The 20,384-nt window shown below is 42.9% G+C and overlaps 1 protein-coding gene across 10 annotated transcripts in view; it reads left to right on the top strand.

The window, feature by feature from the left end:
• The window catches only part of MEIS2 (Meis homeobox 2), a 206,115-nt gene that overhangs the window by 181,552 nt on the left and 4,179 nt on the right, over positions 1-20,384 (top strand). For 7 of the 10 annotated variants that reach the window (XM_036296716.1, XM_036296688.1, XM_036296693.1 and 4 more), the window contains 2 exons: positions 18,909-18,967; positions 20,336-20,384. The exon at positions 20,336-20,384 is cut by the window's right edge and continues 62 nt beyond it. In XM_036296716.1, the coding sequence (XP_036152609.1) occupies positions 18,909-18,967; positions 20,336-20,384 (108 nt within the window). The remainder of the gene's footprint in view (positions 1-18,908; positions 18,968-20,335) is intronic. The other 3 variants (XM_036296699.1, XM_036296741.1, XM_036296750.1) reach the window with 1 other exon arrangement.

The following is a 20,384-nucleotide window of genomic DNA, read 5'->3' as shown; positions in this document are numbered from 1 at the left end:
ACCTTCTCAGCCCCAGTCAGCTTTTGGTTTTACTCTCCAAACCAACTCACTTCCACCCATAATCTACTGACCTTTAAATCAGTTTTGACTGCCAGAGGGAGCGCTTTTCCCGCGAACTGGAGTCCATGCACAGAATCTGAGATGTCCCTTCAGCGCTGGCCCAGATTTGAAAAGACAGAAACCACCCAACTCCCTGCTAGACCTTAACAGGGAACAATTCTTTCACACAATGATTAATCACACCCTAGTCGTTGCCCCAGTGTGTTCGAAAAATATGTTATGCCCATCGCAGGACATCTTTGCAATACATCCAAGTTCATTCCGATTTCTCTTTGCCGACAGCAAGGATGTATTTTTAATCTCCTTTCCACCATGGGCTTTCTCCTCTCTCCTTTGTCGAGTCTGTAACCACACATGCACGCACTTAGATCATTTTTTGTATTGAAGGCAGCAAGGGCTGCTGGGAGGCCAAGTAGCAGGGTGTGGTTTTATACTGGGTCCACAATCCCTCTGCTCCCATCACAGCACCACGCCCTTTGATCTTGGAAGCCAGAGTGGCGGGAAGAAAGGGAGGAGCTAGCAAAACGGGGTCCATTCCTAGCTCTAGATGGCTAAGAGCTTTCAGAATCAGCAGGTGGCCACAATATGATATTTAGTTCGTTGGATTCCTGTGAGGGTGAGGGTGTGTGTAAAACAAGACAGTGGATCCCATATTACTCCCAACTTCTTCACTCCGATGACCCCACCCGCAGCCTGTCTGCAGTGGGTTATGGGTCATGGTCTGGTTTCCTTGCAGCATTGGGTATTTTTTTTTCCTTCTGACCTTTCACAATAGTACCTGTGTGCTGGGCCGGGGTGGGGGGGTGGGGGGGTGGGAGAAGAATCTTTTTAAGGGATGGTGTGTTGTTTTCTTTAACCAAGTGACAAGTCAAGAGATGTCTCCAGTCACAAGTCACATTTATGAAAAACAAGTGTGTGTGTGTGTGTGTGTGTGTGTGTGTGTGTGTGTAAATGGAATGTGTGTGTCTGCAGGCATATTGTAAGAGACAAATTTTGAGGTGTCTATTATTCTTTTACTGTGTCTTTATAATCTTCTCCTGCAGGAATTTAAAGAAATAGTTGCTTCACATTTGTTATTTGGAAATGGCTAATAGGGGATCTAAAAGCAGTGTTTCCCTGGCATTGTGAATGAATATCTTCTGTCACAGATTTATGAGTGGCAGCTAGGTGACGTACTTAATGGAGAATAACTCTTTTAGTAAAGTGAGCAACTACTTCCTAAAGCCCGGAACCTGCGCTTTTTCATAGAGAATCTGAAACGAAGCGTAGATTTCATGCAGGCCTACTTGTGTATCTGGTGTAAAGTTCACTTTAAATATAAGCTCCTCAGCCACATCTGTGGATTGGTGAGCTTGGAACCACCCCCGGGCTAGCGTTTATTGGGCATCTTCCTGAGCAGCCACCGAGCTCGGTGCCAGGAGCAGAGCGGTCAGAGCTGGCGGCAGCCGCACACAGTTCACGCAACAGACCCCAATGTTAAATATTAGAGACGGTGATAGAGTGTGCCTTTCTGTCACACGCGCCCTTGGTTTTCTGTTGTCTGTCCCCGCGTAGTGCAGCACCGTTTGCCCTTTTGTGTATGAGGTTGTAGCGATGGAGCAGAGGCAGGTGTGGACAGTGCAAACAAGCCCCTCAGACGGTGGCAGCCCCTCCCCAGCCTGGGGGACAACTGGGCCACACATGGCCACCGTCTGTCTCCACTGACATCATTTTGACAGCTTAGCACCTTTTTTTTTTTTTTTAGGAGTAGGATGGGGTCAAGTCGTCTAGTTAGGAATTTTCAAAGGCAAACTTGTAAAAGGGAAAAATAAAGTTTGCCTCCCTTTATACAGTTGGGTACGACAGAGCAAAGCCAGGCAGGTATGGAGCTTGTTTGATCCCTCACCCAGGTGTCCCTGGCGAAGCTCTGATGTCATCGGGTGGCGAGGCCCCGGAGACTTCTCCGTCTACGGAGTTCTGCTGACACTCCACGGCCTGCCTCTCCCTCCTGGGGTTCAACGCGGAGAGGGAAAGGGCCCCACACCTTCATGTCTCCTTCCTTTATTGCACGGTTTGCTTTGTTTGTTTGATTTTAAAACTGCCATTATGTGAAAGTGTTGCAAGTATAAATAATTGAGAAGATCACTCTGTGGGGAAACCGCTTTCGCTGCCTTTGTGCACAGGCAGCTCGTTACGGCTCGGAGCTGAGCATCCTGAGCGCAATTATGCAGCGTCAGTGCGTCGTGGGCATGAACCGAGGGAGTGGATAAGAGGCGGGGAAATAATTTTGTAACTTACTTAATTGGGTTGATTTGGGTTTGCAAATAGTTCCTCCGGTGTAGCATTTAGCCGACCTCTCCCTGGCTGCTGTGGTCTTTGCGGGACTGCGGTTGGGCATTTGGTTTGGGGCGTCCCTCCTCCTCCTGGATTCTGTGTGGACCTGAGATGTATTTCTGTTGGGGTTTAATTTCCACCCGAGGAGAGGCTAACCACAAAAACAGAACCATGATTCGGCCGTGAGGTTCTTGGCCGGGCTTACATGGCCAGTTAGGATATGTGAATGCAGCAAAGGGAGCCGGAGGTTAAAGGAGTGGGTCAGGCTCGGACGAGGCCGTCCTGCTCGCTTCTGCTGAAACGGAAGGAAAAGCCCATAATGGCGCTCGCCTGACTTTCACCCCCATCATTTTAAGAATTGCTTTGCCAATCCTTCACAGCAAATAGTAATTTTAAGGGGGCCAAAACAGAGCTCAGGGTGTTTGCACTCCGTGGTAATGATAGACTAGCTGTGTTCCCTGGAGTCAATAAGCCCAACAATTGAGTCATTTTTGCCTCCTGGAGGGAAGCACTGCTGCTGGCCTGAATGACAGCGTCCCTTAGAGCACCGGGCCCTTCGCAGGCTGACCACAGCCCCAGACGGCGGGGTTCGGGGCAGGCAGGGGGCGTTTAACACAGTTACAAGTAAAAGCTCATTGTGCACTTGTACACTCCGTAAACAAGAAAGTAGATGGGGGAGGGCAGGAAGGAGCATTTGATGTGCATTGATGTACTTTAGCCAAGAGCACTTCCTCTTTTCCTGTCTCTTTCCCTTCTCTGTTCTTTTCCCCTTAAATCCTGCCCATCTCCTCCTCTCCTCCTCCTCCTCCTCCTCCTCCTCCTCCTCCTCCTCCTCCTCTCCTTTCCTCTCTCTTTCCCTCCCTCCCTCCCTCCCTCCCTCCCTCTTCATACACATATGTCTAACACCTGTAATAGACATGTTTAACCTAGATGGCCACAGCACAATCGCAGTTCCGATTAATAAAAAACGCAGAAGGTGTTACAAAAAAAATTATCTTACATTTAAGATGAGTCTTCAGTTTCTAAGTTGCATTCTGAAGCAGAAATTGTAAGCATACATAGCAAAATACCCAATGATAGTTTTTAAAAATGTTTTATTGAGTGGGAGAATCTGAGAAAGTGAGAAAAAGGAAAGATTGGAGAAAACATCCCAGCCTAAAATCATTCTCTAATGATCAAATCACCTTTGAGATAGACATGTTCGAGAGAACATTCAGCCAGCAAACATTTTTGGGGTCAAAGGTCTATGGAGTAGCCAGGTTTTATAGTAACCGTAGGAGGTGGCGTATGAACAGGTGAGATATACAACAAGAGCCCTACAGATGCTTCCCGTACCTGAGTCTGCATTGGGCAAATTTGAAGATGGAAATTCTATTCCAAGTTGATCAATGGCTTAAAAATACAATTTGGGTTACAAAATGAATGCTGCTTCAGTTTTCAAATCCTTGGAACCCTAGTGCACCCCGCCCCCCCAATCTCAATAACTAGGGTTAGGGACTGATTTATCCCGTGGCTCCTTCTTTGAGGTTCCTGACACAGGTTAGCCTAGTACAGGCTGCGGCATAACTTGCAGCAAAGGAAACATCTTCATTGTGCTTCCTTGCGTGTGATTCCTTACATTTCTGACCTACTGCCCTAGTGACAGCAGTGTCCCTCCGGGCATGATTTGAGAAAAACTTCCCTAGAAAGACACGAGAAAAAATGTTTAAAGCAAGTTTTCTATCCTCCTTTTCTGTCTCCATCTCACACATTTTCCTCCTTTACTTCCTACTCACTGTTTCTCTGTCCCAACACACACACACACACACACACACACACACACACACACACACACAGCATAATGCTTCATTGTATCAGCAAACTATATACTCAGTTCCCATTACTCTCAGCTTGCTCTCTCCTCTTTGGTCTACCTGACTTACCATGCCCCAGTGTAACTCAGCACCTGTTCCCAGCCTAAGAAAGTCTGATGCCCACTTTCTCCTAAGTCAAGTCCTTCTCTTCCTTGACTCAGCACCTAGGATTTGCCTGGTGTCTCTAATGCTCAGATGAACTCAGACCTTGAACCTTTGGTCTGTATCTTCAGTTGTGTCTAACTGCAAAGATAAATAGGCCAGAGCCAGGAAGCCAGAGTTATTTTCCAGCTTGGCTCTGCCTGATTCTAGGGACAATCATTTCATCAGGGATTCAGCTATGCCTCTTGCAAAATAAGGAAAAGAAAATCCCTATGAGCTCTTCTGTTCTCAATCCCACGTTATTTCCAAGACAGGGAACCCTATTTTCATCCACTCATTCAGGTTTTCTTCACCAAACATTTTACTGAGGATGTACTATAAGCTGGACACAATCTCAGTAACAGAGAATTAAGATATGGTCCCTGCTCTCTAAGGCTCACTGGTGGGAAGCTAGACAAATATTAGTACATCGTGACCATGGTGTTGACTGAACGCTGTGATGGGCACGTTAGCCTGGTGCTACTGACTGAGGATGGGCTTCTTCCTCAGACGGCGGGGCCAGGGGAGTTATCTCAAAGAAGTGATATCGGATAAGAATTTTGAAGGGTGTATTGACCAAGTGGCCGTTGAAGAAAAGCCAGAAAAGACAGAAGGAATAGTGTGTTCCTAGTATGTTAGCATATTAACTTATACTTATCAATTGCCTGTTTGTTGCTTGTTTGTTTTTAAATATTTTTATTGATTTCAGAGAGGAAGGGTGAGAGAGAGAGAGATAGAAACATCAATGATGAGAGAGAATCACTGATTGGCTGCCTCTTGCATGCCCCACACTGGGGACCAAGCCCAGCAACCCAGGCATGTGCCCCGACCAGGGGGCTTGAATCGTGACCTTCTGGTTCATAGGTCGATACTCAACCACTGAGCCATACCGACCAGGCACCTTTTTGTTTATTTGTACATTACCTGTCTCCAAGGTAAGGATCTGAGGCAGTTAAACCAAGTTCTAACTTAAATTATTTGTTGGTAGATGATGACGTTACTTTATCTGTACTGTGAAAATGAAGATAATTTAAATATGCCATCATTTCTAGTTCTAATGGTTAAGTTAAACCACTTAATTCATATAGATGTGAAATATGAATCTGATCTAAATTTTTTTTCAACTTGCAGTACAGTGTGTTTGCTTCTTTGCCTGTTGGAGGTTTTAGCTTCATGTGGAATGTCAGAGTCAAAAGTTGATGTCTTTATTCCTCTGCAAATCGGGGGGGGGTGGGGGTGGGAATGCACTAACTAACCCTCTGAAGCAGTTGTGGCATAACTGCTGGCTCACTGAGTCTCTTGTGATTTATAAAGATATATTTTATATATTTTATGATTATGGGATGATGCTAAAAATTTTGTAGGTAATAATACCGCCACATTGGAAAGACTGCATATGACATCTCTGGAGAAGGTACAGATGCTACCTGGCTGTCAAGTCAAAGGAAAAGAGGTTTCATTTGATATTAAGAAAAGGCAGTCAGGAAATCTTATTTGGAATTTGGTATTGGGTGTTTGAACATCGTAAATGTGAGGACGTTAAGTCATATGTCCACGAATAGATTTTCCGTTTTGCTTCTCGACATAATGGGATATGTTATAATAACATTTTTAAAAGATTTTTGTTAGATGCATTGCTCTGAGAACTATAGTTTATTTGAAGTGACTTAGAAAATTTTTAGATCTCTGATTCTACCCCGCCTCCCCCCTTGGCACCTATACTAGATGCCAGTAAAAACTGGTTAAATAACATTTGGTTTAAATAGAAAGACTATGATATAAATGCATATGTATGATATTTTGTTTGTTGGATCTTTTTCTTAATATTACTTGACTTTCTGTGTTTTCATCTCATTTTGTCATATTTTGGGTTGAAGCCACTCTAAAGTTTAACACCTAGGAGATTTCTCACGTATGGTTCCCTTTAAAAGTGCTAAAATCTCAGCCTCTCGAACGAACAGGAGACCAGGCTACACGTTAGAGAAAGCAGTGGTATTGAGAAAGGGCCCCGAGAAGGTTGCCACCACCTGCATGTGTCCTCTGCCACGTCCTTTCTTTTAAACCAGCAGGAGGATGGAAAGAAGGCTCAGAGCAGGCGTGCAAACACTGTGGCCGGCCGCCGGCCGAGCTGGGCTTCGGAGCCTCCCTGCTGCTTGAGAAAAAGGAGCCCCACAGACAAATGAAAGGGCCTCCAGGACACTCACATGCACACCCCTTCCTGCCAAACACCTTGTGGCTTCAGAGGGCTGGCCTTGGGGAGCCTGGGCCTGAGTTGAAGAATAGAGACTTGAGAACCATTTGTTTCCACACCATTTTGGGGGAAGTGCCATATTTTTCACCTTAAAAGCCCATTTAAAAAGAAAAATATGTTTTGAAAGGAGGACACAATTTGGAAGCCATCACACTTAATGGAGTCCCTTTAAAATGGAATAGGCGGTCCTATCAGTTGTCTTCTAAATTAGTTGTCACTACCTAGAGAAAAACCCACCCTGGATTGTGTTATGTTGCATAAAACATACCGTCTCCTGTATGTATTTTCCTGTATCCGGTGTTTGAAACTCTGGAATACATTTCATTGTTAAGTATGGAGTGGAACCCAAGTTTTAGTGTAGCAGTTTCCAGAATAACAGGTATGTTATCATCAGCCTCTACATCAAGTCACACCTATTATCTCAGAAGTAAAGGAGAAAGCCGACTGGATCTGATAGAAATCAGACCGAGATCACAGAGACTCTCACTGAGAATTGGCATGGCCAGCCATTGTTGGGTGGGCGTCTCCGTAACAGCCAGAAGCTGTATGAAGAGGAAGTGATTGTTTTTTGGAAGTAGCCAAGCAGTGTGTCATAATTGTTGCCACAGCTCTGGAATATGCATCTAGTTTTGGAGTTTTGATGAAACTAGAGGGTTTTGGAGTTCAAGTCGCTTCTTTCTAACCTCTCACTCTTCTCTTGTGCTATCCCTTGAGTGGCCTGTACAGCGTCTCAGCCTGAAGTCCCACCGTCAACGCAAAGGAAATGTTTGGAAAATTGCTCCCCTCTCCTAAACGCATCAAATAGCAATTCTCTGTCAGTGTCAGTCTCCATCTACTGTGTACGGTAGCATCCCACGCGTAGACGCCCAGGAGGATCCTCGGTTATACGTTTTACATTTGTGTTCCTTCTTTGTGGAGGAAGCACAATTCATCAGCCGTTCCCCAAGCCAAATGCCCCACCTTTTTTTTTTTTCCTTTTTTTTTTCATTTTTTTTTTTTATTGCTTAAAGTATTACAAAGGGTATTACATATGTGTCCATTTTATCCCCCCGCCCTAGACAGTCCCCTAGCCTCCCCTATCCCCCAGTGTCTTATGTCCATTGGTTATGCTTATATGCATGCATACAAGTCCTTTAGTTGATCTCTTACCCCCCTACCTCCTGCCCCCCAACCCTCCCCGGCCTTCCCGCTGCAGTTTGACAATCTGTTTGAGGCAGCTCTAAAAAGGAAGGAACTCTTACCATTTGAAACGTCAAATGCCCCACCTTTTCATTTCTGCCGCCTTCATGAGGGCTCATTTCCTTCCCCTCTTCTACCTTCTCAGTGTATAGCTTCTCATCAGTTCATCCTACAGGTGGCTCTTGGACTAGACCTTCCTCAGCACCATGTTTTACTTTATCATGTCACCATTCAGGAACCTTAGGGGTTCAGTTTGTCACTCAGGAGCCTGCATCAGAGTATTATATATTTGAAAGTTGCTACGAGAATAGATCTTAAATGTTCTCATCACAAGAAAGAACTGTAATTGCATGACATGATGGAGGTTTTAGCTAATGTGACAGTGGCAATCATTTTGCAAAATAAGTATCAGATCCACATGTTGAATGCTTTAAACTTCCACAGCATTAAATATCAGTTATATCTCCATAGAGCTGTGGGGGGCTGGGGGGGAGCACCTCCACCAGCTTGTCTATTAACCGTAGCCATGTTTTCCACCCCAAACCAGGAGCCAGTCTAAACTCAGCTTCTTCACCCTCCCTTGTGGAAATGGGCCCTGGTGTCTTCTCACGTGCCATTCCCTTACGTCCGTCCTTCCCGGTAACCTGTGCTCTTTCAATCTGGGTCCTCCGCCAAGAAATGGTGATCAGCTTCCATCTGACTTCTTTCATTGACCCGATCACACTTATTTACTGAGTGTGGACTCTGTTGTTTTATAATTATTATGTTTTTTCCAATCTGGATTTTTAATTTGTTTATCTGGGTATAAGAGTGAAAATCTGTAAAAGCATAGACTGCCTTTGCAAAATTTTAATATATATATACTTAATATATATATAGAGAGAGTGTGTCATATAATTATATATTTATGTATTGTATATAATTTCTTTTTTTATAATTTCTTATTATGTATTCCCTTGTCAAATTTTTGTTGTTAAACTTATCTTTTGCTAAGTGTAGGATGTGAAGACTTCTATGCATAGAATACTATGAACATTAAAAATCATTTATTCTGATTTTTTGGACTGAAAAGGATGAAAATAAGCCTTCCATAATCACTGCTTCTCTACACTTTTCTTTCCCTGCCTACTACTCATTCTGTCCCCTCCAGAACCCAGTCTCTCACTGGGTTATGCACACACACACACACACACACACACACCCCGGAGAAAGCATCTGCTAGTACAATTCTCTGGATGGAGAGGAGGTGGGTGCTTAGTACCTTGTGACGGACTAAAGGGGGACATAGGCTAAAGCAAGAAATAAGGCTGAGAACGATCTCCATTCCCCTGGGAAAGCGTGAAAGGGAAGAAGGGAGTAAACACTAGAACAGGGGTCCTCAAACTACAGCCCGTGGGCCACATGCAAATACAAATATTGTATTCGTTCTCATTTTGTTTTTTTACTTCAAAATAAGATATGTGCAGTGAGCATAGGAATTTGTTCATAGTTTTTTTTAAAACTATAGTCCGGCCCTCCAACAGTCTGAGGGACAGTGAACTGGCCCCCTGTTTAAAAAGTTTGAGGACTTCTGCACTAGAACATGGTATGATGGAGTGGAAGCAAGGATTTTTAGCAACTGTTCTTTTCTCCTTTGCTTTTAGCATTCCCACCACCCATGAAATTCCCGTCTTTGACCTGTGTGGTAATATGTCTAAATATCCTAGAGTTGATACCTTTTTCTTACTTTTCCTTTCAATCACTGCACAGAAAACTTAGCCAAGGGTTAATCTCTGGCAAAGTTGATCACCTGGTGTGTGTGTGTGTGTGTGTGTGTGTGTGTGTACACATGTACATATGCGTGCCTGCACACACATGTATATACATATATGTGCGCGCGCACATGTGTGTGTGTGCATACATACATACATGTATGTATATACATATGGCTGATGACTTCTCACAGTTTATCTCAAGGCCACATTGTTTCATGCTCCACTTGGCTGACAGGGCATCTCTGTCCTGACAGATTTATTCATTGAGAACAGGATCATGTGGTTGAAATCATTTTAATTCTTAACAAGACAGTGCATATGGCTTACGTAGGTTTTGTTGTTGTTTTTTTTTCTCTTATATATTGCTCAGGGAAGCCGATGTCAGTATAAATCGGTGGTAATGAAATCAACATTATGGCATCTTTGATATTGCATTTGCTAAAGCCTTTCTGGCTGTTTAATTCAGCACTTACTGATTGATATTATAGACAGTGGATAAACATTTTTGATGGATCTGTTTGCTCACAGATGAAAAGAATCTAATCCTTTTTTCTCTTTGATTTAAAGAGTGGGATGCCTCTGGAGAGGAAACAGTTCAAACGTGGTCACCATAGGTTGGTGGCATTAAAAATAGAAACTCACTTAGTGTAAAATTTGCTGTCAGGAAAAATGGAGCATTCTTTCTGAACCCAGGAACGCATGGTTCATGCGAGCCTGCTTGTGGATGGTTGCAACAATAAGGCTCCTTTCATACAGGTGTGTTTATGCCCCAGGCTTGCTGGCCACAGTCCATTCCATTTACAGAAGCTGAATTAAACAATAACTACCGCATTGCAAAAAATGGTGTGTGTGTGTGGGGGGGGGTGGTTGGGGAGGGGGAAAGGTGAGCGTCAAAGGAGATGCCTGAGAGCTTTGTTAGGGCCAAGAAAAACCCTGTTGCAGTTGTCAGAGCTTGTTGATGTTGCTGGGAACGGCACTTTTTTTTTCTCCTGGATTTTGTGGTTCTGCCTTAGGAAAGAAAGTAAAATAGAACGGAAGAACAAAGTCCTACTCTATAAATCAGCAGCTGCTCCTCGCCAGATCAAAGGAGTGACATTTTTGCTCCTGGACTACTTGTCCACTTGAGGGCTTGACAGGCAGCTAACAGCTGGCCCGCTAGACTGTATGGGAGAATCAGCCTACATCTTCTTCCGAGCAGATGACAAGCTAATCAGAGAGAGATCCATAGCACAGGGCATGTGAGTGCACCTTGATCTCCTCAAACATGTCTAATACGCAATCGCTAAACAGCTTGGTGCATTTTTGGCAAGTTAATGCGGAGGTGGTTTCCACTGAGAAGTAGGATAGAAAATTAATGCTTCAATCAAAGGTGATCATAAGAGCTAAAAAGATACTAGATTTGTCAGGATCTTCTCCTCTTAGCTTGAATTAGTAAATGGCTAAGAACATAATGAGAACTGGCTAAAATGGACTTCACTGATGATAGGTGACTGGCTGATTTTCCAAAGCCCAGTCAGGCTATAGCGTTCAGGTGAATGAGCCGGCAACGGGTGTTGGTAATTTCAAAAATGATTGCTCCTGCTTTTTAGGCTGAGAGAGTTCAATAAAGTTGTAGGTGCCTCTTCCGTGTCCGCAAAGAGTTGTTTTCAGAAGCACTACAAGGTGTGTAGGTATAAAGATCTGGAATGTTAATGTCGGGAGTAAAACTTTCAAAGTAATTCATTTTCAAGTTGATTTCCATCTGCAATAAATCATGTATAGGATGAGGTAATATACTACAGCTTATGTCTATTGACTTAGTATTTTATCTTGAAGAGGATAGATCCTAGATATGAATAGCTAAGGAAGCGTGTGTGTCTTCTCCTCCCTCACTTTCAAGTAGCTTTGAAAGATTACTTTTATAGTGCATGATAAATAGCCGCATATGAATAATCTGATGGCAATTCTGTAAGAGTAGCAGGGCTTCAACACCACAACCCGCTGGGACATTGTGTTACATGGCATCAGGTGCGATTATACTTAGAGAATAGTGGGCTTGGTTGCTCAGTATTGTAAAGGAAATAAAAGGTAATTTTCTGTTTTAGAGGAAATTTCTCCGATACCCTTATTAAAAAGTCTACTTTTGGCCATATAAACCTTACTCAAATAAGATGCCAAATTCTCCAGGTCGTCTTTAACATTGTTTTAATTATAAAAATAATCATACTTACTATTAAAACTCAAGCAGCACAAGTTACATAAAATAAAAAGGAAACTCTACCATCTTCCTCCTATCTATTCCTGAGAGATAACAAATTTCATAAAAACATGTTACTGGCTTATTGGCCCAACTTTTTCTTAGGAGGTACAGATGGAATGAAATGAATTAAATTATTACAAATTGTTTGTCGCCCAAGGCAAGTGATTAAAAGACTGTTTAGATCCAAGATAACCAAAGACAATAATGCCTATATCTTCGTAGCTAGGTTCACAGGTAAAACTTGATCTTTGCAACTTCCTATTCCTGGGCAACGTACTAGATCATCTATTTGGTATGTGATCTCGAGCAGGACCTTCAAACATAAATGTGCACAGATCACTTGGGGGTCTTTTAACATGCAGTTCAGATTCAGCAGCGCCAGGGTAGGGACTACAGTATTTCTGCAGTTCTAACAAGATCAGGGTGAGGTTGGTGCGGCTGGTCCATGGGGATCTAGAGAACCATTAAGAGACTGTGTGATTCCAGTAGCTAGCCCCTAGCAGATGCTTGCTCTAGTGTCTGAAGTCATCCCCACTGTGGCATTATACATTCAGATTGGCTGGGATCTCTGGAAAGACCCTGCAAGGTGGACACATGTTACCCGTTGGGGTACAACAGATTATTACCATTTTATCAACTCAGCATGGGTTGGTTTAATAGCCACCCACCTACTAGTTTTTTTATTAAAGACTATATATATAATTAGAGGCCTGGTGCATGAAAATTTGTGTACTGGGTTCAGGGGGGTGGGGGGTGGGGGTGGGGGAGGTCCCTCAGCCTGGCCTGCGCCCTCTTGCAGACCGGGAGCCCTTGGGGGATTTCTGACTGCGCGGGGTGGGCCTAAGCCGAGTCTGGCCTCCCTCTGCAGGAAGCGACCAGTGGGCTGATTGGTGGATGGCGCCCACCAGCGAGCAGCCGACCCCGCCCTCCAATTGCCCCTCCACTGCCGCTGGTCACCAGCGCCCCCCACCCCCCATCGCTATCCCCTCCCTCTGCCCGCTGGCGCCCACCTTGGCTGGCCTGGCACTGCCTGCTCACCAGGCCCATCCCCCACTGACCGGTCATTCTGCCATTTGGTAAATTTGCATATTAGGCTTTTCTTATATAGGATATTTTGACTTGAGAGAGAGCAGAAGGGAAAGAGAGAGAAACATTGCAGTGAGAGAGAAACACTAATTGCCTCCTGTATAGTCTGGGACAGAACCTGCAACCTGGGCACATGCTCTGACTGGGCATTGAACCTGCTGCCTTTAGGTGCACAGGATGATGCCCAACCAACTGAGCCACAGAGGCCAGGTCACCTAGTCTTGATTATTACCTATAACAGAACAGAGCCCTTTAGGAGGCGTATGGGCTGAGTGCATCTTGAGTATAAGCTAACATTCCGTGAGCCCTTTCTATGTGCCAGGCACTGTGCCAGGGATTTACATATAATACCTCCTTTAATCCTCAAGACAATTTGGGCCCAATTATTGCTCCAGTTTATAGATAGGAAACAAACCAAGGCTTTGAAGGTTAAGTAGACTTGCCCACGGTCACACAGCCAGAAAAGGGCAGAGAATATGAGTCCATGCTCTTTAACACTTTGCTCTTTGGAGAAGTCTGGGATATGAAATAGTGACTGAGAAGGGTTTACTCAAAGTGGGGTGAAGAACCTAGGTGAGCCTGTGTAACTTTAGGGAAAAATTAGATACAAGAAAGAATTTTGAAAGAACACTGTAGAAGGTCACTAAAGATAACCAGCACCTACTTGATCATTTTGCCCAAAGCCTTTTATGTCAACATGGACACTCCGGTACTCGAGACATATTCATAAAGCTACAAAAGGTTTGTGATTCCAGATTAATATCATGTTTTAATATTGTAAATGTATGAGTATTAGTTCATTTGTCTTTCGAGTTGTGGACAAATCCAGTACCTATCAAGTTATAAATTAAGCTGTAGCTCATGGAAATTAGTTATGAACCATGAATGTGTCCCTAAGTAACCCACGAATTTCATTTACCTTACTGTGCTCACTGTTGTCTGCAAGAAAATACCTACTGTCTGGCCACCAGTGAAAAATTTATGTTTGCAACAAGACTCAATCATTTGTGTGCCCGAGTACATGGTTAAAGGTAAACCTGCTTAATGCATTGATTTAATCAATTTAATGTATCTTACTGAGAAAACCCCACTCTTTTTTTTAATCATTATTATTGAAAGTATTATATATGTCTCTTCTTTTCCCCTTTGACCCCTTCTAGCCCCCGCCCCAGGCCTTCACCACACTATTGTCTGTGTCCATGGGTCATGCATATATGCATACAAGTTCTTTGGTTGATCTCTTCCCACCCACCCACCTCTGCCTTCCCCCTCTTGACCATAACACAGCACAGAAAGACTAGCTGGGGTTTTTTTTGTTTTGTTTGCTTGTTTTTTTCAAAGAAAAAAAAAGAAAGAAACTTGATAACTGGCTTGGTTGAGGCTTCATTGTTTCAGCACCAAGGAGTAGCAAATTCTGTGAATAAGCACCTTCCCTGAGGAGCCCTGGCTGAGGAAGGTGGGGAAGTAGAAATTTTTCATTTTTTAACAGGTCCCCAGTCCCACGCTGCCTACAACACTTCCTCCAAGTTGATCTGATCCCTCCTCGACAAGCCAGCCCCCTTCCTAGACCAGACCAATCCATGCAAAAGCTTCAATTCCAGGAGTCTTGCTTCCTTCTCAGTGTTCAGGGCTGGCTGGTTTCCAGGTGACTCCATGGAGGCCTCACTTTCTAACATAAGGAATGCTGCCTAAAGGAGTTGGTTACCAGGTGTGGCATGAAGTTAGTGAACCAGAAAAAGGGGATTTATCAACCATTTAAAAAGAAGGGAGGAAAAAGAAAGAAAGAAAAGAAATCAACCAACAATCAGGAACGACACCTAAGCCTATTTCTATCAATCTGAAATAGGCTTTGGAGTGAAAAGCCTTTAAAAGAAAACTCAAGATGGTGAGATTTCAGTTGCAGAAAACTATGCAAGCTGAAAAGTTTAGCTTTTGGGTGGGGGTGGGGGTGGGGGTTAAGGTGGGGTTAGAGGGAGGTCTCTAGGAGATATCTCTCCAGCAAGACAACAAATGAGATTTTAACAATATCTTTCTATCTTGGGTCTATTCTTTTTAAAAATATTCTTTTTTCATCTCTCCAAGTTGACTCAAAAAGGCCCTGTGATTCTTGGAAAGTCATTAAATGTATTTCTATAATTATTTTTAACATAACAGTCGTAGTGTATTCTTTTTAAGGGTCCCACAAACGATTGCATTTTCTATTTTAGTAAAACTTAGTTAGAAAGTCGATGGTATCAGTAGGTACTCTCCAGAGCCTTTGTGTGAGCCTGGATACGAACTTTGTGTTCAATACAAATCAATGGAACTCGTGCACTTTAGGGTACTCATTCCCTAAGGAGTCACTAATGGAATTATCTCTAGCCCTTAAAAAAAGTCACAATGTGGCTAATGAAATTTTTTTCTAAGTGAAATCTGGATAAGGCACTAGACTTACTAGCACATTTTATTTATGGCATTTATCATATTCGGCACGTTTTACACGCAAGTTGCACAAACCTCAGCATGTTTTAGAGCTATTTAATATCTAAGAAGACTTTGTAATTCTGGGTTAAATTGTTTGTACCAATAGAGGAGTATATTATATGTCCTCAACTTCAAAATCATTTCGGGATGACATTATGACTTAGAAACTTTTTTTTTATATCAGATACAGATGAAAAACCTAACAGCGTTTGGATTGGAAATAACTTTGGGGGTTTTCATTAAAGTTGGGTGCAGCTTGCTGCATGTTGGTTAGTTGGATGTCTTCAGCAATTTTTCAAATGTTTTGGGTTTGGCAAAGTCCAAAATGTTTTTGCCAAGACCCTCTTTTCCCCTTATTTTTTAAACCCGTGTGAAATTCTAGGATAACTTAATCCATATGTGTCTGATTCATTTACACTTAACTCATCAAAATGTTATTTTGTAAGACCCATTTAATATTCAAGAAACCTTTTGAGCCTTTTTAAGACATCTTGTTTTCTGTCTTTGAACCATTGAGTTGTGTTTTTCCATATGAATGGAGCTTGGACCTTGAAAGATTGAAGATCAGTTGATTTTCAACTTAGGCTTTTTAAAATCTCAGTATAATCAAAAGTTGATATATTCTGCTTACTGCTTGAGCGCTAAATACATTCACTTTAAAATATAGATCAGAAGACTTGGAAAAAAAATTCAGGTCCTATAATTTTGGGGAAGACTACATTTGGAAATTTCATCACAGTGATATTAAAGAAAAAAATTACTCCTAATTTTATTTTTAATCTATAATTAAATTGTTCCATTTTATATGTGCATCGGTGTGTTTTTTTTAAGAGTGGTCTATGGATCATTAGCAAAGTGGGGTAATTTCATTTCTTACTGTTAAAATGTTCATACGGACAGCTCATTAATTAATTTTAATAATAACATCTATGACGTTTATAAGACATCCCAAGATCAGGGGAGTTGACAATTGGCAGGAGTTGTACATCAAGAGACTTCTGAAAAATTGGGGGCCATATGTTTTTAAAATTCTGTGTGATTTAAAAGAATGTGGTAGAGTTATGAATCTGGCAAGATGCAGCACGATGGAGTAAAAACATTGTTTGAGAACAAAAATTCAGAGAAGCCAAATGGAGCCCAAGTGAAAAAAGCAAAATCTCTATGACCCTTTGTAAAAGGATCCGGAGAAAACCTTCAGAGGCCTCTATGCATGTTTGTTGAGTAGAGCTGGACAAAGAAAGGCCATCGCCATAACTGCTAGTGAACATCGGCCCACACCATGGTAACTAGTTGAAAATGGAACACTGGAGTGGCATTTCCAAGTTCAGCGCTTCTATAAAGACCTGCTAGCACGCAGAATGCTTTTTTAATGTTTTGCATTGTTGTGTGTCCCCCATGGAACAACCTTTTGAGAGGACCCCGTTTTTACTAATGTAAACATTCTGACGAGTATCCAAAGAAATGACCTTTGAGTGAACCTCTAACCTTCCCTGTAATTATTTGTTTGAAGACAGTGTGGAGTTCTCCTGCTGAGAACTAAGAACCATGATGCCTTGCAGCTCTGTGAGTAAGGGAGTGTTTGGGGGAACTGGAGAGAAAGACATAAATAAGGGAACAACCTCCAGATGTAAATAATAAAAGAGCAAAAGGGTGAAATTAAAAAGGGAAAAAATAGCAATTCGTTTTACCTAAAGAGTTGGCCTATAGGAAAAAACAAAACCAGGATTAGTAGCCCATAAAACGAGGTGAAACCCCTGCCATGTGTGTCCTCCATTAGAAACTTCAAGGAGGAGAGAAAAGGTTTGCCCCTCTCCCCAGCACCTCACTGGGCCCTAACCTGAGCTGATAAAAAGAGCTCCTGGGGGTGGAAATCTCAGGGCAGACCTCCTTGGTCCCAGTAAAAACAGTAAGGAAAGAGTGGATAATTAAGTTCCTTTTCTGATTGGAGGGATAATTCTGGAAGGCTCTGTGACCTAGCTGAGCAACATGTCTGGTGCCAGGTGGGAAGAAAGGCGCAGCTACGACTTTCCTTTTGTGCTCACCTCTCCTGGCCTGCCACTTTCTTCCCCAAACCTGCGGGGGTGTAACATTTTCGACAAGTGAGCTCCACACTCTCTGAAGTAATAAAGAAGTTCATTGTTTTGCAAACAAACACCATATGCAAAAGACTCCTTTGGTTTCCTTGCAGCTATTCTTCTTGGGCCTAATTGTATTCCCACTGGAGTGCTCACAGGAGGCCTGAGAGAGTGTGGGCTGCTGGCCTTCAGAAGGGACTTCATCTCCGCAGGAACGCGAACGCAGAGCTGCCAACGTGCCCCAGAATTTTTTTTATTTTTTATTTTATGTATTTATTTATTTTGCTAATTTCAAAGAACGAATTTTCAGTTCCTGCCTGTGGCCCCATGCAGAACCATTAATCATTAAGTCCCCGTGCACTTAAGATTTGACACTGGAAATATTGGGACATGTTATAAATGAGTACATTTTTAAGGGACAGCTAGCTAAATGCTAGCCATCCCCCCTCCCTTCAAGCACCCCCCAAAATGCACAGCCGATGAATCCTGTGCATCAGCTCAGATGTGTGGGGAATGCTCGTCATTAAATGCACAGGGACAAGGGTAACTCACAAATGGTGGGAAATTGTTTTGTTTTTATTAAATTTAGAGAAATAAAGGAGATTTCTTATCATCTTACTCTCTTTGTACATGAATATTTGATGGGCATTATTAAACATTAAAGTAACATGAAGTAGGCACTTATTTTTGGATTTCCAACAAAATTAGATCCAGGCTCCGAGACGAAATAACTGCTCCTCCGCATTCCTGTGATTCAGCCACCACCTGATTTGAAAACGTTTCTCGGGCTCTAATCTCAACCATGTGTACCTGAGGCTCTGCCTTTCTAGTGGGTTGAAAGGTGGCTGGGTTTATGGTTGGCAGTTACCTTATCCCTGCCCTGGGTGTCCCCGCGTAGACTGGAAAGGCCGCCCCCAGCTGGCACTGACCTCTAAATGACCCCTAACTTTACAGGCTTAAACTGCAGGAGTTGCCGAAGAGCAGAAGTCTTTCTGGCCAGCACTTATTACTGCTGTGTTGGTGATAAAACTTCAGACAGCCTAATTGATGGCTTTGCTGACCTAACAATACCTTGTGAAAGCAGAGTGCCAGAGCCTGGTCTCCATTTATGACCAGCTGCAAGGGGGAAGCTGGGTCTCCCCGCGCTGGGGACTGCAGGCGAAAGGGAAAATCTCCCAGCCTGCGAACTTTAACCAGATCCCGACCTGTGCGAGAAGCAGAAGCACAATTGCAAAGGAAGAAAAGCTTTCTCGGGGAATACACTTCTCCCCGCCTGTGCCATGTTTGCCAGCCAGCCTCCAGTTGGTTATAAGAAGACGGGAGAGATGAGCCAGTCAACTGTTTTTGAACAGGGAAAGAGAAAATTGCCTTTGACTGACAACGATCATTTTCAGTAGATGTCCGACCGGATCATATTCCCCGCAGTGTTGGTGCAAAGGTGTTCACGGAGCACAGACCTTGCGTCTGATGACCGGTCTCTCTGTTTCATTTCAGGTTTATTAATGCCAGAAGAAGAATAGTACAGCCAATGATCGACCAGTCAAATCGAGCAGGCAAGTCCCAGCTAGTATCTATATCCACACCCCACAGGCACAGACCCTCACCAACCTTATGTCAGGAGTTTCATCACCTGGTATCTAAGTGCTTCCATCAGGCATTCTGGAGAGGTTTCTTTCTTTCTTTTTTTTTTTACTGTCCCCAGAATTCCATTCTAGGAAGCAACTTCACTAATTGGCGCTAATTGGAGATTTCCCACCCTGACTCTACTGAAACTGCTTTTTATTTTCCTCCTGAATTGGTAATTGGGCACAAGCATTAGTGCCACAAGCAGTTTGTTTGACTGTGAGCTCTGAATGACTCATTGCTTGTCTGCATCCAATCATTAGCACACTCTCATTTTCTTGTTACCCACAATCCCTTGGTGTACATGTTGCTTTCACTCCTGGAGCATCCCCTGTTAAACGCATTGTATCCATTCATTGGCTTTGACTATTCATAATATCCTATCAAAGCCTGAAGTCTGCATTGCCAGCATTATGTTTTTTATTAAAAGATTATTACCTTTGTTTAAAATGCTTCACATCCATTCCACTAAAGTACGTGTGAGTTTTTCTCACAGCATCTCTCAGATTCTCTGAAGCAATTATTATAAGGTACTGGCAGAGCCATACCTGCGAACTCCTCCGCATTTGAAGTAGTTTACTGAGTGGTGGGGCCCTGTAAGGAGATTTTTCTGTAGGAACAAATCTATTTTCCATGTGGTGATGACTCTTGTCACTAACAAGGGTGTCAAACTTGACGGAGATTTAAACTGTGGCCTCAGTTTAAAGAATTTAAGACAACTTATTTCCTTTGGCACAATTTCCCCAGTAACACCTCAATCCTCCCACCAGTGGAGGCCAGGGGCCTGTTGCAGAAGAATAAAAAATAATTGAAATATTATATTTACTATGTTTACATTTTTCTGTAGCATGGGTAAAAAAAAAAAAAAAAAAGAAGAAGAAATGTTCAATTCAGTCTGTTTAACCTTGTAAAATTGTGCTTGAATTTCAAATGTTGGTGGGTGATGTAAAAAATTTTTATTAGCCACCAGAGGTGGCAGAATCACAAAATCTTACTCGATAGCATGTTGAGATATTTATATATTGGATACCCTAAACTTCCCTATCCTACTTCCCCTAACTGAGACATAAGTAAAGAGGAGGACCCACCTGTTCAACAGGCAGGCGAGGTCTTTCCTCCAGAATGGTTATTAAAGCTACTCACTCACCTTAGCTCAGTCGTAGAAACGCACCTGTAGATCACGCCCCCTTTATAGAGCGCCAACCACCTTGTTGCTGTAACGTTTCAGGGAACAATTGCTGATTGTTTGGTATGTCTTTTCTTCTTTCTCCTCTGTGTCCTCGAATGACCACAATCAGGTTTTCTTCTTGATCCTTCAGTGAGCCAAGGAGCAGCATATAGTCCAGA

The sequence above is a fragment of the Myotis myotis genome, unplaced genomic scaffold, assembly GCF_014108235.1.
Source record: "Myotis myotis isolate mMyoMyo1 unplaced genomic scaffold, mMyoMyo1.p scaffold_m19_p_1, whole genome shotgun sequence".
NCBI lineage: Eukaryota > Metazoa > Chordata > Mammalia > Chiroptera > Vespertilionidae > Myotis > Myotis myotis.
Note: the sequence above shows the minus strand (reverse complement) of the source record. Positions and strands in the feature narration are given on the sequence as shown.